Genomic DNA, 15523 nt, shown 5'->3' with positions numbered 1-15523 from the left:
AGGTATTTAGATATTTTCCATCATTTTATCATAAAAAATAATTTTTCAATGGACAGACAGGTAAATCTATTTTCACATTTATAATAATCTTCTCAGAGTAAATTCCAAGGAATGGAATTATTGGGTCAGAGTGTACATAATTTTTAGGATTTAAGCCTCCTAGAAAGTTTACACTTGGCTGGGGTGTGGTGGCTCATGCGTCTAATCCCAGCACTTTAGGTGGCTGAGGCAGAAGGATTGCTTGAGGTCAGGAGTTTGAGACCAGCCTGCGCAGCATAGTGACACCTGTGTTTACGAAAAAGTTTTAAAAATTAGCCAGGCATGGTGGCACACACCTGTAGTCCCAGCTACTCAGGAAGCTGAGGCCGAAGGATCGCTTGAGCCCAGGATTTTGAGGCTGTGCATATACAGTGAGCTATGATTTTGTCACTGCACTCTAGTCTGGGCAACAAACTGAGAACTGTCTGCCTTTTAAAAAAAAGAAAAAGGAAAAAAAAGAAAGAAGAAAGTTTACACTTCCCACAGCATAAAAGAGTGTCATTTCTCTGCATTTTCATTGACTTCTTTACTTTGCTCACTTAGGCAAAACATTGGCATTTTATAGTTGGTTTAATGTGCATTTATTAGAAGCAAGATGAAGAATAATTTCTCATATGTTTATTTACCATTTTAAATTTCTGTGAATTTGCTTGCTGATGTCTATAGTGTGATTGTCTAACGTAATGTTTTTATCATTGCTGAGTTATTTTAAATTGATCATAAGAGATGATTTATAAAGATATTAACCTTTCATCTCTCAAATATTACATATATTTTTAACAAATTATCTCCTTTTAAATTTGTTATATATTAACATTTTCATCGTAATTATGAATGGCTTCTGTTTTATATTTCCGAAATGTTTATTGCAATTACAAAGGAAGCTCTTTGTTTTCATAATAGTTTTCCATCTTGATGCCTTACTAAATTGTATTATTACTTCTAATAGCTATTCAGCTAAGTCTGTTGGGGTATTTGGTTGACATCCACAACATCTGCAAATAGAGATAATTGTGTATTTTATTTTCTAGAATTATATCTTCTTACTTTCTAGAAATCTTATTGCAGTGGCTGGGATTTTTCAAAAAGCCATTATATAATAAGTAGTGGCAATAGCTGACAGCCTTTGTTTCTGATTTTCATGAGAATACCTAAATGCACAAAGTTGGAAGTTGTTATGAAATGTGTATTATTCTCTATGTTATGGAAATGCCCTTATATTTTTAATTTGCAGTGATTTTTTAATTTTAAAATTTTATTCTTCTTAGAGCTAGAGGTCTTGCTGTGTTGCCCAGGCTGGCCTCAAACTCCTGGCCTCAGGTGGTATTCTCACCTCAGCCTCCTGAGTAGCTGAGATTACAGGTGTGTGCCACTATGCCCAGCTCAGCAATTATTTTTAATGATAAATGGATTGAGAATTTTAATTAATGCACTTGGAACATATTCGAGATGCTGATGACTTTTTTCCATTGAGCTATCCTTGCATCCCCCAAATAAATTTTAAACTCACGATCTTGGTCTTATAACACTTGATACATTTTGTTAGTTTTTCTTTCATATTTTTGTTTATAGCCATAAAGGAGTTTTAGACTAATCTAAATTTCATTTTTGTGACATTGTCAATTTTTGATATCAAATTTCTACTACCTTGTTACTGGTCATCTTTGAGCCTTGGATGGATTTGCATCTGTGGTTATATTCCCCTTAGTTATATTTTCTATACCTTTTTTCTCTCTTTTTTTCTTGATTATACTTACCAGGGACTTACTAGATATTAGTTATTTAACTCTAAAACCCAATTCTGGATTAACTAATAAGCTTACCTATTTATTTATTTAAGTCTCATTTTACATGTGTTACTGCTATTTTTTATGAATCTGCTTTTTTTAAAAAAAATTTTCTTATTTGAAACCTTAATTAACTTGTTTTAATGTTGAAATTTATGAGAGAGCAGTAGCCCCTGCTTCCCACTATCACAAATTCTCTTCAGTTTCCAGTAATCATGTGATCTCCTTCTTCTTTAAAAAAAATGCAGGTTTGGGCCAAGCGTGGTGGCTCACACCTGTAATCCCAGCATTTTGGAAAGCCGAGGCAGGAGGATTATTTGAGGCCAGGAGTTTGAGTTCCACCTGGGAAACATAGTAAGACCCTGTCTCTAAAAAATTTTTTTAACTAGCTGGGCATGATGCCTCATGCCTGTAGTCCCAGTTACTAGGGGGCTGAGGTGGGAGGATCATTTGAGCCTAGGAGTTCAAGGCTTCAGTGAGCCACGATCGTGCCACTGCACTCCAGTCTGGGTGACAGAGCAAGACCTTGTCTCTTAAAAACAGAAAAAGGAGGTTTGTTACATTTTATAAAACCACTTCCAGGTAGAGCTGCAAATTAAAAATGCAGTGATAAATGAAGAGGGAAAATCCCTATCATTTCCTTATTTCCTCTTTTGAGTACTAAGATAATTAAAACCAAAATGTGCTGGTTGGGCATTATTTGGGTGTCATCCTTTGGGGGACTTTGTTTTCTGTTTGCAGATATTGCGGTGGTGGAGATGAGCGATGCCTTCCGGCAACCGTCCTTGTTTTACCACCTTGGGGTGAGAGAAAGTTTCAGCATGGCCAACAACATCATCCTCTACTGTGATACTAACTCGGACTCTCTGCAGTCGCTGAAGGTACCTCCCTTGTTTACTGAATGTTTCATTTTAGCATCAGCATTTCAGGGATACCGGTTTGTCATCCAAACATTTTAAGTAGCTTTTATTTGTGAAAGGCGTTTATATGTGTGGTCAGTATGCACCAATTACTAGTCAAATTGGGAGGTTTATTGAGAATTCACTGTAGAAACTTGATGACATGAGTAGGAAAAAAGTTCACATTGAGTTCTCAGTTTCACTCATGGTTGTAACGGAGGAGACTGTGTTAATAGGAAGTCATTAGCACAGACGTGGAGAAGGGAGATTGCATAAGGTATGGTTAAACCTTCATGCTCTGTCACTTTTGGGAGCTTCCTGGTGCCCACCGGTCTCCTAACTAAAAGTACACTTCCTCCTTGAAAGTGCTCTGAGAAATTCTCTCTGAGTATACCAAAATAGTTGGCATCCTCTTTCACTAGGGTGTGATTTAAACTAAGATGGAAGAAAAGGAAGAGAAACTTACTGTGTTTGTCTACAAAATTCAACCTGTCTTAATGTCATTCTCTCCAGTAATAGGAACTTACTGCTATAAAGGCATTTCCTCCGTCCAAAAAAATTTGCCTAAAATGCTTTTTGCAAGGCCAAGTGATTTTACACTGTATGATTCTTTGAAAAGCATCCCACAGTTCAGTGAAACGCATGCTGTGCTTGCCATCATCCATTTCTTCTGTGAAACTTCCAGCTAGCTTCATGTGGCTTTTTCTCAGCTCTGTCTTCCAGTTCCCAAATCTGAGCCAACCTTGCGACATTGAGCTCTAGAATCCTGAACCATATTACTAATGACTTAGCAATTGTTCTATGAGTATCTCTAACCCATATTTCATGCAAAAAAATGTCAATAGCATTTTGAATTCTGCGTATTTAAAGCATGTGTGACTTTCTTTGAGAAATCTGCAGAACTTCATTGAGCAAACGTACCTACTACATGCCAGGCATTGTGCTGGTGATCGACAGGCATATCCCTTTCCAGAATACTCTGAAACAGTTCTAAGAGATTTGCCCCTATTGTCCTAAGTCTGTTTTTTGTCCTAGAGCAATCCTTGACCTGGAGCAATCCTTAAGCCCCTCCTTAATTTTCCTCCAGATTTACCTCTTTAATAAATACATCATAAAATGTTGTAACTCATTTTTAATTAGACATTTTGATTTGCTGCTATTTGTAACACATATTAGCATTTGATGAAGGAATTAGATTATTTGATTTAGCTCTTTTCATTTTTCTTTGGATTAAGTTTATGTATGTATTTATTTATTTATTTAGGGTCTCACTCTGTCACCCAGGCTGGAATGCAGTGTTGTGATCACCGCTCACTGCAACCATGACCTCCTGCGTTCATGTGATCCTCCCTCCTCAGCCTCCTGAGTAGCTGGGACTACAGGCGCATGCTACCTCACCTAGCTAATTTTTCTCTTTTTTTGCAGAGATAGGGTTTTGCCATGTTGCCCAGGCTGGTCTTGAACTCCTGGGTTCAAGTGATTCTCCCACCTTGGCCTCCTAAAGAGTTGGGATTACAGGTGTAAGCCACCACACCTAGACAGATTAAGTTTATTTAAGCAGGCACTATTATGTTGGAGATTTTTTACTCTCTACATTTTTTTGCTCTTGCTCCTACTAGTATCTGTTGATTTAATTTTGTGCCCATTCTTTCCTAGGGAAGTATTCTTAAATTCTTTATTGTAACAACACTTATTTTTAAATACTTCCCTAGGAAAAGGTGTGGCAGCACATGCCTAGCCAGATGTGGCAGCACTTGCCTGTAATCCCAGCTACTTGGGAGGCATGAGAATCCCTTGAACCAGGAGGCAGAGGTTGCAGTAAGCTGAGATCACACCACTGCACTCCAGCCTGGGCAACAGAGCAAGACCCTGTCTCAAAAAAATCCCAAAACAAAGAATAATAATAATAATAATTCTTAAAAGAGCTCTGTGAGGTGTATATTCTATTAGCATTTTTTTAATATCACAAACTGAAGCCCAAAGAAATTCAATCATTTGCCTAAGGTGATATAGCTAGGAAAATTTGGAATTAGGACTGCCTGACTCCAAAGCCTGTTGCCCTTCACCGCTAAGCATTATTGCATTATTGTCGGTTACTTCTAGTTAAAATTATATCATATATTTCTGCTGAGTGTATTCATTTAGAAAAACCTATCAGCTATGCCTCCTGAGTTTTCCTAGGTAACATCCGTCTTTTTTTCTTTATTCTTTATTCCCTTTTATTAACTGAAACTTTTGCTGTTTTCTTATTTAGACTATTTCTAGCCTGGTAGGTCATGTGTCTGGTTGCAGAGGACAGAAATATCTGGGATAGGAAGCTTTTTTGGCAGTCTAGCAATTTCCTCTGAGTCCTGAAAGTTCTTCAGGTCCTGTGCTACTGAAAAGAATTGGTGTGTGTATATATTTTTAGTTTTATTCATTTCTGGGCAGTTAGTTAAAGATGTAACCCTTATTCCTGCCATTGACCAACAGATAGGAAAACTGCAATGAAATAAACAGAATAAGAGATATTTAAAATAATATATCATATAAGGATTAGCCAAGCGAAATAAAAACAAAGCATCCCTCTGTTTTCACAGGGCAAAGACAGTTTTAGAATGCTATTCTTGTCATATGTTTAGTTTCACTTAGGTTGATTCTTTGGCCGTCTAGAAAGTACAGCTGCACAAGTTTTATTTTAATCTGTTGCTCTTTGTTGAAGACTGCAGTTTCTCTTTGGCGGCAAATTCTCAGGAAGAAATCGTAGAAAAAAAATTTTTTTTTTAATTTAAGCTCCTGGAAAAATAATGGGAGCTATAAAAGTACTTTAAAAATCTATGTCTGAAGTATCATTTGAAAGGATATTTAGAATCTAGTCATGGCATTTAATTGTAATAAGCTTTATATCCATTGTTTTAAATCACAAGTACTATCAAGTACTAAAGAATGAAAAATTTTCGTTTTTTTTTTTTTTTTTTTTTTTAAGAAAAGATGACCATTATACTTTGAGAGAAGGAAGTTGATTTTTTTTTTATTTTTTTTATTTTTTTTATTTTTTAGTGCAATGGAGCAATCTCGGCTTACTGCAACCTCCGCTTCCAGAGTAGCTGGGATTATAGGCATGTGCCACCACACCTGGCTAATTTTTACATTTTTAGTAGAGATGGGGTTTCACCATGTTGGCCAGGCTGGTCTCGAACTCCTGACCTCAAGTAATCTGCTCACCTCAGCTCCCCAAAGTGCTGGGATCACAGGCATGAGCCACTGTGCCCGGCCAGTTCTTTTTCTTTTCTTTAGCATTGTAACAACACTTATTTTTTATAATTTTCTTTAAATAAATCTCATGAGAATTTCTCATGTGCCTACTAATGTTTATTGAGAGAATATCTGTGCCAAGATTTACATTGGTTTAAAATAAGAAATGCTAGTAACAATTACTCTGTGATTTATTTCATGCATTATGAAATGATCATACTTCCACTTGGGGTCTCTCAGTAAGTGGTGAGTAAGTCTGGACACTCCTGGTCAATGAGCTGTGGCGCAGATGCGTTAAACACCTCTGATGACTTAGGAGAAATGAAGCCGTTTTGTGTAGAGTGAGGAAATTGTTTTCATGAACCATCTTTTATCACTAGAAATTCCTTTATAACACCAGCTCTCAGCTCATCTTCTTGTGATCCTTTCCTCCACTCCCTTTCTCAGCTCCTTCTCTATGTTCTGGGCCATTCCCCACTCACTTTAAACAATTGTACTATAAAACAAAGCAAAACAAAACGATGAAACATGCCTGCACGTGCCAGATAGTCAAGAATTAAAACCTCTTATACTACAGATGGCCAGGTTGTGGAGAGTGGGAAACCTACGCACTACTGGTGGGAGAGATAGTACCTTCTGAAGCGTAATTTGGGGATATTTAATAATATCAAATGAGCATATCACCAAGACTTAGTCATTCTGACCCTAAATGTATACTGTAAAAAAAATCTCTTGCATGCATAAGGAGATATAATCAAGAATGTTTATGTTAACATGTTTATATAACTCCTCCTCCCAAAGAAATGGAGAATTAATAGATACCTTCAGCTGTAATCTTTTTTTTTTTTTTTTTTTGAGACTGTCTTGTTCTTTTGCTCAGGCTGGAGTGCAGTCATGCTATCTTGGCACACTGCAACCTCTGCCTCCTGGGTTCAAGCAATTCTCCTGCCTCAGCCTCCATAGTAGCTGAGATTACAGGCTCCCGCCACCACGCCCAGCTGATTTTTATATTTCAGTAGAAATGGGGTTTCACCGTGTTGGCCAGGCTGGTCTCGAACTCCTGATCTCAAGCAATCCACCCGTGTTGGCCTCTCAAAGTGCTGGGATTACAGGTGTGAACCACCGTGCCCAGCCAGCTATAATTATTTAATGGAATATTATAGAGCACTTAAAACAAATCAGCTAGTGCTTTAGACATCAATATAAATATATCTCAAAACAACAGTGTTGGGGGAAAAAACAAATTACTTGTGTACAGTATCATACCATCTATATAAAATATCATGTGCAAGAGGATGTTTTTATACACACTTGTGTTAAAAAAGGATAGACATGTGTATGGGAATTATAAACAGCATTCAGAATAGTTACCTCTTAGGAGATAGGAATGGAATAAAATTGAGAAGGGAGTATGAGAGTCTTCAACTATATCTGTGATGTTATATTTCTAAATCTAGGTGGTAGACCATGAGTGCTAATTTTTATACTTTTTATATACTTGAAATATTTAATAATTAACCTTTTTTTAAAAAAGGAATAGATTGCTATATTCTTTTATTTTTTTGTATCCATCAGGATAACGTATATGCATTTTGGACACTGGAATCCCAAAATATTTTTTGTGTCTTTTTTCTATGTTCTGGCTGTGGTTAGAAAGCTTCAGATATTTGGATATTTCCCTTTCTGCACTCCAACAGACTTTATTCTCATTTTATCCATTAAATGAGATGTTTCCATGTTTCCTGATAGATTGGTAGGCAGATCAGTTAGTGGCGATGCAGTTTGTGTTGAAACATAATGATTATATTAGATTATTTCTTGTTCAAAAGATTTAGTTGTATTTTTATCTTTAACTATTGGCTGAAAAGTTACTTTATGGATGGGATTTTCATTAATAGACAGTCTTCTCTGTGGCAACCTGTCTACATGCTTCCTTCTTCACTATCTCACTGAATACAGAACACACATATGTGATGCTTGAAACCCTTACTCTGCCTCAGTGCATCTATTATTTTCTAGATCGGGATCTGACTAGCATGAAATCTTAGGTGCACAAACCAAAATTTGTAACACTTCACTAAATTAACCCTTAAAAATCAGCAAATGTTAATAATATGGCAGCTCCCCAAAACATTGAAAATAAAATTACCACATGATCTAGCAATTCCACTTCTGGATATACACCCAAAAGAATTGAAAGCAGGATCTTGAAGAGGTATTTGTATACCCATGTTCATGGTAGCATTATTCTTAGTAGCCAAAAGGTGGAAGCAGCCCACATGTTTATCAACAGATCATTGGCTAAACAACATGTGGTATGTACATAGATGGAATATTATTCAATCTTAAAAAGGAAGGAAATTTTGACACATGGTACAACGTAAATGAACGTTGAAAACTACTGCTCATTCAAGCAGTTCCATGGCACCTAGACCCATGATCTTTTATCTGCAGGCACTGAGGGCCCCAATCTCCTTTAGAACTTAAACACGGAGTCTTGTCTTTCTGGCACTCATTCATATCCATTTGAAGCAAATGGTTATAGTTTTGAAAATAACAGTGATGTCCATGTGTAAATTTTGATAATTATACCGGTTTGTACATTGGTGAGGACATCTGGTAAGTTATTACAAATACCTCACACTTGAATTGAATTCTTACCTTATTTGGAGAATCTACTCGGATTCCAGAGTGTTCTTAAACCCATAAAAACATTTATCTCTTTTTTTGTTTTTATAAACAAAAAACAGTACTTCCTTTTGTTAAAGTTTTGCCTCCCTTATCAAAGTAAATAAGGTGAATTTGGTTTTAGCTTGAGTTGTGCATGAAATTAAAATTTTTATTTTTCAAAGGTTTAGGACTCTTTTAGTTTAACAAAGAATTTTTGGCTGGATTCTTTTCAGCATTTTAAAAATTATCAACTTGTTAGTGGTACAAAGTACACATTCAATAATGTGTTTTAAAAACATTGTTGTAAAATATGATCCTATAAAGTGGTCTCACAATTTGTGAACCGGGAACACTGGCCCTGCCCCTTTTTAATAGTGCTGCCTCTGGACATCCCTGAAGTTTCTAGCTTACTTTATGACCAGCTGTTGATTTTAAAATGCTGGGACTCTGTACTCTTCCTGGTTCAATGTTGCCATCCCATACACTTCTTATCATTTGGTGGAAACAATCTTGTTCCTTTATTTTATTTATTCAGAAATGATCTAACTTTCTTTTAAGCTATAATCATTCCATCTCAAATTGGGGAAAGAAAGAGGTAATTTGTGGGGAGAAGCAGATAAGCCATTTGTGTAACATTGCTTTATGAAGGTTTTCTCTGAAGATCTTGAATTGACAAGCTAGATGAATGATTTATTTAGCAGGAGTTGACTTCCTAATTGTAGAATCCCTGAGGTTATTGAAAGGACTCAAGACTGGAGAATTCAGCTTTCTTGGATGTCAATTAGCAATAGTGTACCTTCTAAGGAATTATGTATAGACTGGGTAAAATATGCCCTTGCTTTCTCCTTCCTGATTCCTCTTTAACCACCCTCACTCCTTGCCCACTGTTTTGAATCTCTTATTACCATTTTGTCCAAGAGGCGATGCACAATGCCATATATGACTGGGTAGGCACCAGCTATTTGTCTCATTTGTAGTGACTCTGGTCATAGGCCTGTGACTTTGAATACCCGTAAAGACCAAGAAGGACTACCTCTGTGCACAGAGGAAGGAGTGGGGCAAGCCTTGCTGAATTATCTTTCTTTTCATTTATTCTAAATAATTGACTCTTTCTGTGAAAGTTGATCTTTTTGGCATTGTAACCCATCACCCTCTTTGGGCCTTTTTAGGATATATCTTTGAAACTATTGCTGAAATATGTGTGTCTATTAGTCCATTTTCATGCTGCTGATAAAGACGTACCTGAGACTGGGTAATTTATAAAGAAAAAGAGGTGTAAGGGACTCACAGTTCTGTGTGGCTGGGGCAGCCTCACAATCATGGCAGAAGGTGACAGGCACATCTTACATGACAGCAGACAAGGTAGAATGAGAGAGAAGTGGAAGGGGGAACCCCTTATCAAATCATCAGACTTTGTGAGACTTCTTCACTACCACGAGAACAGTATGAGGGAAACTGCCCCGTAATTCAATTATCTCCCACCAGGTCCCTCCCACAACATGTGGGAATCATGGGAGCTACAATTCAAGATGAGATTTGGGTGGGGACACAGCCAAACCGTATCAATGTGCAAAGTATGATTTACTGTAGAAAAATTCATTATGCTTCCAACTTTAACAATACAGTTAAAAAGAAAAGTAATACATGAACTTGAATATTATGGCCCAATTAGATGTTGCTGAAAGAAACAGCTGGTTAAAAAGAAGAAGAAGTTGATTATAATAGCAACACAGTATAAAGTGAAGTTTGTGTTAAGAAGCTCTGTTAGGCCGGGCACAGTGACTCATGCCTGTAATCCCAGCACTTTGGGAATGTGAGGCAGGAGGATCACCTAAGCCCAGGAGTTCAAGACCAGCCTGGTCAGCATAGTGAGACACAGTTTCTACAAAAATTACAAAACTTAGCTGGGCATGGTGGTGTGTGCCTGTAGTCCCAGCTACTTGGGAGGCTGAGGTAGGAGAATTGGCTGAGCCTGGGGAGGTTGAGGTTGCAGTGAGCTGAGATCACATGACTGTACTCCAGCCTGGGTGGTGATAGAGTGACAGAGTGAGACCATGTTTCTAAAAAAAAAAAAAAAAAAAAGCTCTGTTAAATGCTTTATATATAAAGTGTCATTTTTCAGCATTCCAGCCCAGTTTAGAGACAGATATCTACTTACGGCAGAGTTCTTCCACCAAGATATACTTATTTAAATATGAAAAGAATTTAATAGGGAAAGAAGAGAGGCTAGAATTCCTTTTAGGATTAGTTTCCAACTTTGGTATAATTTAACCTGATTTTTGATACTAGTTGTTTTAATTGATAGGTATTCATATTCAAGAGAAGGATGTGTTCTTAACCCCTGTCATGAATAACATAGGTGTGAAAGGTCTCTAGACCTGGCAGTGCAGGAATTGAGTTGGAGTTGTTTGCTTTGGTTTATTAATACCTCCTCCTATAAATGGCTTTAAAGTACTGCAAATAGTTTCGTTAACTTACTCCATTTGGCCTTTGCATAGAACCCAATGAAACAGACAAGTTAGATATTATTTGGATTGGAAAGATAGAAGGTATTTTCTTTTTCTTTCTTTCTTTTTTTTTTTTTTTGAGAGAAGGTCTGACTTTGTCACCCAACCTGGGGTGCAGTGGTGCCATTTTGGCTCAGTGCAACCTCCACCTCCCAGGTTCAAGCAATCCTCCCACCTTGATCTCCTGAGTAGCTGGGTATACAGGCACGTGCTGCTACACCTGGCTAATTTTTGTATTTTTTGTAGAGATATGGTTTTGCCATGTTTCCTACCTAGGCTGGTCTCAAACTCCTGGGCTCCAGTGATCTGCCTGCCTGTGCCTCCCAAAGTGCTGTGATTATAGGCATGAGCCACCCCTCCTGGCCAGAAGATATTTTCTTTACAGAAGAGAAATAAGTCCAGAGACATGCGATGACTTGTTTCAGGAACACACACAGCTAGTGTCAGGGCAAGGATAAGCCCCATATTCTTTGACTTGTCATCTGGTACTTGTCTCTCTCAGTCTGTCCACAGATTTCATATGTTCTGCAAAAAGATGATTTTCTTGGTGTTTTTTTTTTTTTTAAGATTATTGAGATTTTTTTCTTTTAAAGCTTGAGCTTATGTAGGCATAACATGTAAACACAAAAGTGCTTTGTTTCCTATCTATCTTTAAAGCCTCTGTGTCACGGCTCTATGACACTTGTGTTGGATTACTCTCCTCAGGTCTGCTCAGCTTGTTTTAGCAGCGTGCAGAAAGGGTAAAGGGAGTGTTTCTCCTTCTCAGCAAGGCCCAGTAGGCTCACACAGCCCATCTGATAGTTCCTTGTTTTGCTTTTTTGACACATTGAAATGAGTTAAGAAGATGGAGCTGAGGAGTATAGGGATTATTCTTTTCCCCCACTTTAATGGAAAACTTGCCACATTCCAGTAGGACAGAAAGAGGGATCAGAATGGAAGACCCAGAAAGCCACCAGCCAGGGCCAGGTTCTTTCCCTGGCCAAGAACTCCCAGCCTGCTCCTTTCTCTTCTTTCAGGAAGCTGAAATCCTGGTTCCTATTCCTGCTTCTCCCACCCCAAGTCTGATTCGACTTGGCCACTCCATGCCTGCGATTCCCACTTTTTCCCCTGGCTGCAATTACCTAAATTTTAGGCACAAAAACTTTCTAGTGGTGGAAATACTCCATTTAATTATCCCTGAGGTGGCCTTTTCAAACATTGTCCCAGAGAGCTATCAAAAGTTAGTATTTGCCTTCAAATGAGACCTGGACTAGATTGTTTCTTTTGTCTTGCTTCCCTTACTTGGTTATCAACCAATACCAGAAAATCAGGAAAAAAATTTTTTTGGATGTTTCTGGTATAGCCAGGGCTACACTGACCAAAAACCCCCTAAAGACCTCAGACAAGTACAGAGTTGTAGTGGGATAATGCATCTTCAGAAATGTGCCACTGGTAAGGAACTGGAATTTATGTTGATTTTATCTTCTTATTCATAGGTACTTGAGATGAAAATTTCTATGAGCTGATGTGAAATACAGCAGTTATGTCTTAAATTTATTCCCTTTCCTTCCCACCCCTCTTTAGTGGATTTAATACAAATTAAGCATTCTCTGCTCTAGGTACCTTTCAAGGTCTTATTTGTTATTTATTTGGATTGAGTTAAATGCACAGACAGTACCTTTGCTCCGTTAAAGTTGATGCCTCCTTTAAGGTTACATGATAAACTGTGAAGAAACTCTGTCTCCTTCAGCTTTAGCTTCTACAAAGCATAAGCAATAGCTAATGAGAATTCAGATGTTATACGAATGATTTTTCTTTCTCTTTTTAAGAGACGGGACTCTCTTCTCACCCAGGCTGGAGTGCAGTGGTGCAATCATAGCTCACTGCAGCCTCGAACTCCTGGCCTCGAGCAACTGTCCTGCCCCAGCCTCTTGAGTAGCTGGGACTACAGGTGCACACCACCATCTGGCTCAGGAATGATTTTAATAGAGTTTTGTAATTTGCAGGCACAATCTGCAAGCATAATCTAAGATGCATGCTTTATAATGTATGCATAATCTGACAGGAAGGCAGAGGAGACATGTAAGAGGGTTATTATTTCAATGAGCAATTCATAAGGAAGACATACCATATTGGCACTAAGCCAGTAGTGGCCATTTCCTTTTCTATAGAGCCTTCTGCTCACTCAGTACTCACCACTGTTCCATTTCTGTGCCTGGTGCATCAAAAACAGAGTCAAGGGTAGAATATCTCGTATGCTGGGGGAGCATGAGGGCATCTCTCCTTCTAGCAGCACAAGGACAACACTGACCATGAGAGCCCTTTAGGCAAAAGCAAATGATGAACACAGCGTTGGAAGAGACTAGCAATCGCTTAGTCCAACTCTCTTAGTGTCACATGAGAGAGAAGTGAAATGGCTAACTGGGAGCAGAGCCATATCTTGCACATATCTACCCCTAATTCATAGTCCAATATTTTATACATTCATTAATTTATTCATTTATTTATGTTTTTGTGATACCTGCTATATGTCATGACATTTGCTAGACCATCAGTCAAGATACAAATATGAATAAAATACATGGTCTTTGCCCCCAGGAAGTCATGATGTAGGGTGAGAGAATCCTAGGAACAAAAATGTGCAATATAGTAAGTGAAGTGCTATCAAGGAGATCTGTATGAGGGTTAATGGCAGCACAGATGAAGACATAATCTACTTCTGTTGGGAAGATAGGTGTCACAGAACACAGCGAAGGCCAGCTTCACAGAGGACAGGTTTCTTATACATTGCACAGAGGATGCTGCGCAGACAGGATGGAGAGGGCATTTCCTTGTTACTTAGAGGGGAAGAGAGAAGGATATTCTATCAGGCGAGAGCCATATTTGCAAGCGTATGGTTTGCTACTCTGGAGAGAGGCTCCATAAATCAAGTTTGAAAAATTCTGCGTACTGTGTTCCTGGCTTTGTGATTATCCAACATTTTTCAACTTCCTTGTTCGTGAGCCATTTCTATGTGTGTGTGATATTATTTGAAACACCTGCAGGAAAAGCCATTTTCAACCTTCCTCTAAAATGCCACTCATCTGTCCTTTGATTTCCATTCCTGGGGCACTCCCATTGACTAAACACTTATTTTGATGTCTCCAGACTTTTTCAATAGCCACTTAAATGCTTTTCTTCATCAAATACTAAGTACTGGCCAGGCACGGTGGCTCACACCTGTAATCCTAGCACTTTGGGAGGCTGAGGCAGGTGGATCGCTTGAGCCCAGGTGTTAGAAACCAGCCTGGGAAACATGGTGAAACCCCATCTCTACCAAAAAAATAAAAATTAGCCAGGTGTGGTGGCACATACCTGTGGTCCCAGCTACTTGGGAGGGTTAGGTGGGAGGATTGCTGGAGCCTAGGAAGTTGAGACTGCAGTGAGCCGTGATCCCACCACTGCACTCCAGCCTGGGTAACAGAAATTAAAAATTAAAAAAACTAAAAAATTAAAAAAAGAATAATTAATACTAAGTCTCAAAAAATTAAAAAAATAATAATTAATACTAAGTACCATCATCAAATTAGTTTGCATAAAACTTTAACAAGGTTTACCTTTTATTTATTTGTCCTTTTAAGGTAATACATTCACCCGCTACAAACATTTAAAAGTACAAAAGGATATATAGTGAAAATTTATTCTTTTACCTTTATCCCAGCCAACCAACTCCATTGGCAACTACTGTTATTAGCTTTTTATACATCCTGCCAGAGAGATTTTATGAATTTACAAATTAGAATTTCATTTTTCTCTCTTTTGTACATAGATAGGAGCATAGGATAAAAAACTGTTCTCTGCTTTTTTTACTTAGCAGATCTGGGAGATCCTGCTCTATCACTTCAATAAGTTCTTCATTGTTTGTTTGGTTGTAATGTATTCCAGTGTATGGAGGTACTAGAGTTTATTCTACCAGTTTTTAGGTGATGGCCATTTATGTTGTTCTCAGCCTTTACTATTAAAAATTGTGGCCCAATATGTGCTGATACTTCTTTGAACATATCACTCAACTTAAAAAACACGTTGACTGCCAGGTGCTCACAAAGCAGAGTACTTTATTGGAGCATTCGAAGCCTTCTTCAATAAGGCTCCAAATAGCTTTCTGATTTTACTTTTTGTGTGCGTCAAAATGAATTTTCTGCGTTAGCCAAATGACTACATTCAAGGTTTTTTTCCTTCCCCCTGCTCCCTGCCCAAGTTCCTCTTTAATTCACTCTTCCTTAGGTCCCCAAGTGAACTGTCTTCTTTAGCTCCCTTTGATAGCATTTATTATTCCTCAAATGGGCCTTTGCTTTATGAAGCTCTCTGGTCTGAATCCCCACCTTCGGGCTTTGCCCTTGGAGGTCGTGTCTGTCCTTCACAGCTCAGC

At 38.1% G+C, this 15523-nt stretch overlaps 1 protein-coding gene across 5 annotated transcripts in view; it reads left to right on the top strand.

Moving 5' to 3' along the window:
- Positions 1-15523, top strand: part of LOC105465677 (mitogen-activated protein kinase kinase kinase 5) — a 243220-nt gene that overhangs the window by 76312 nt on the left and 151385 nt on the right. For 4 of the 5 annotated variants that reach the window (XM_011714252.3, XM_071096505.1, XM_011714250.3 and 1 more), the window contains exon 2: positions 2568-2707. The exons of the other annotated variant lie outside the window; for it this stretch is intronic. In XM_011714252.3, coding sequence (XP_011712554.1) covers positions 2585-2707 — 123 coding nt within the window. In that variant the 5' untranslated portion in view covers positions 2568-2584. The remainder of the gene's footprint in view (positions 1-2567; positions 2708-15523) is intronic. 5 annotated transcript variants of the gene reach the window in all.

This window comes from Macaca nemestrina, chromosome 5 (genome assembly GCF_043159975.1).
Source record: "Macaca nemestrina isolate mMacNem1 chromosome 5, mMacNem.hap1, whole genome shotgun sequence".
NCBI lineage: Eukaryota > Metazoa > Chordata > Mammalia > Primates > Cercopithecidae > Macaca > Macaca nemestrina.
Note: the sequence above shows the minus strand (reverse complement) of the source record. Positions and strands in the feature narration are given on the sequence as shown.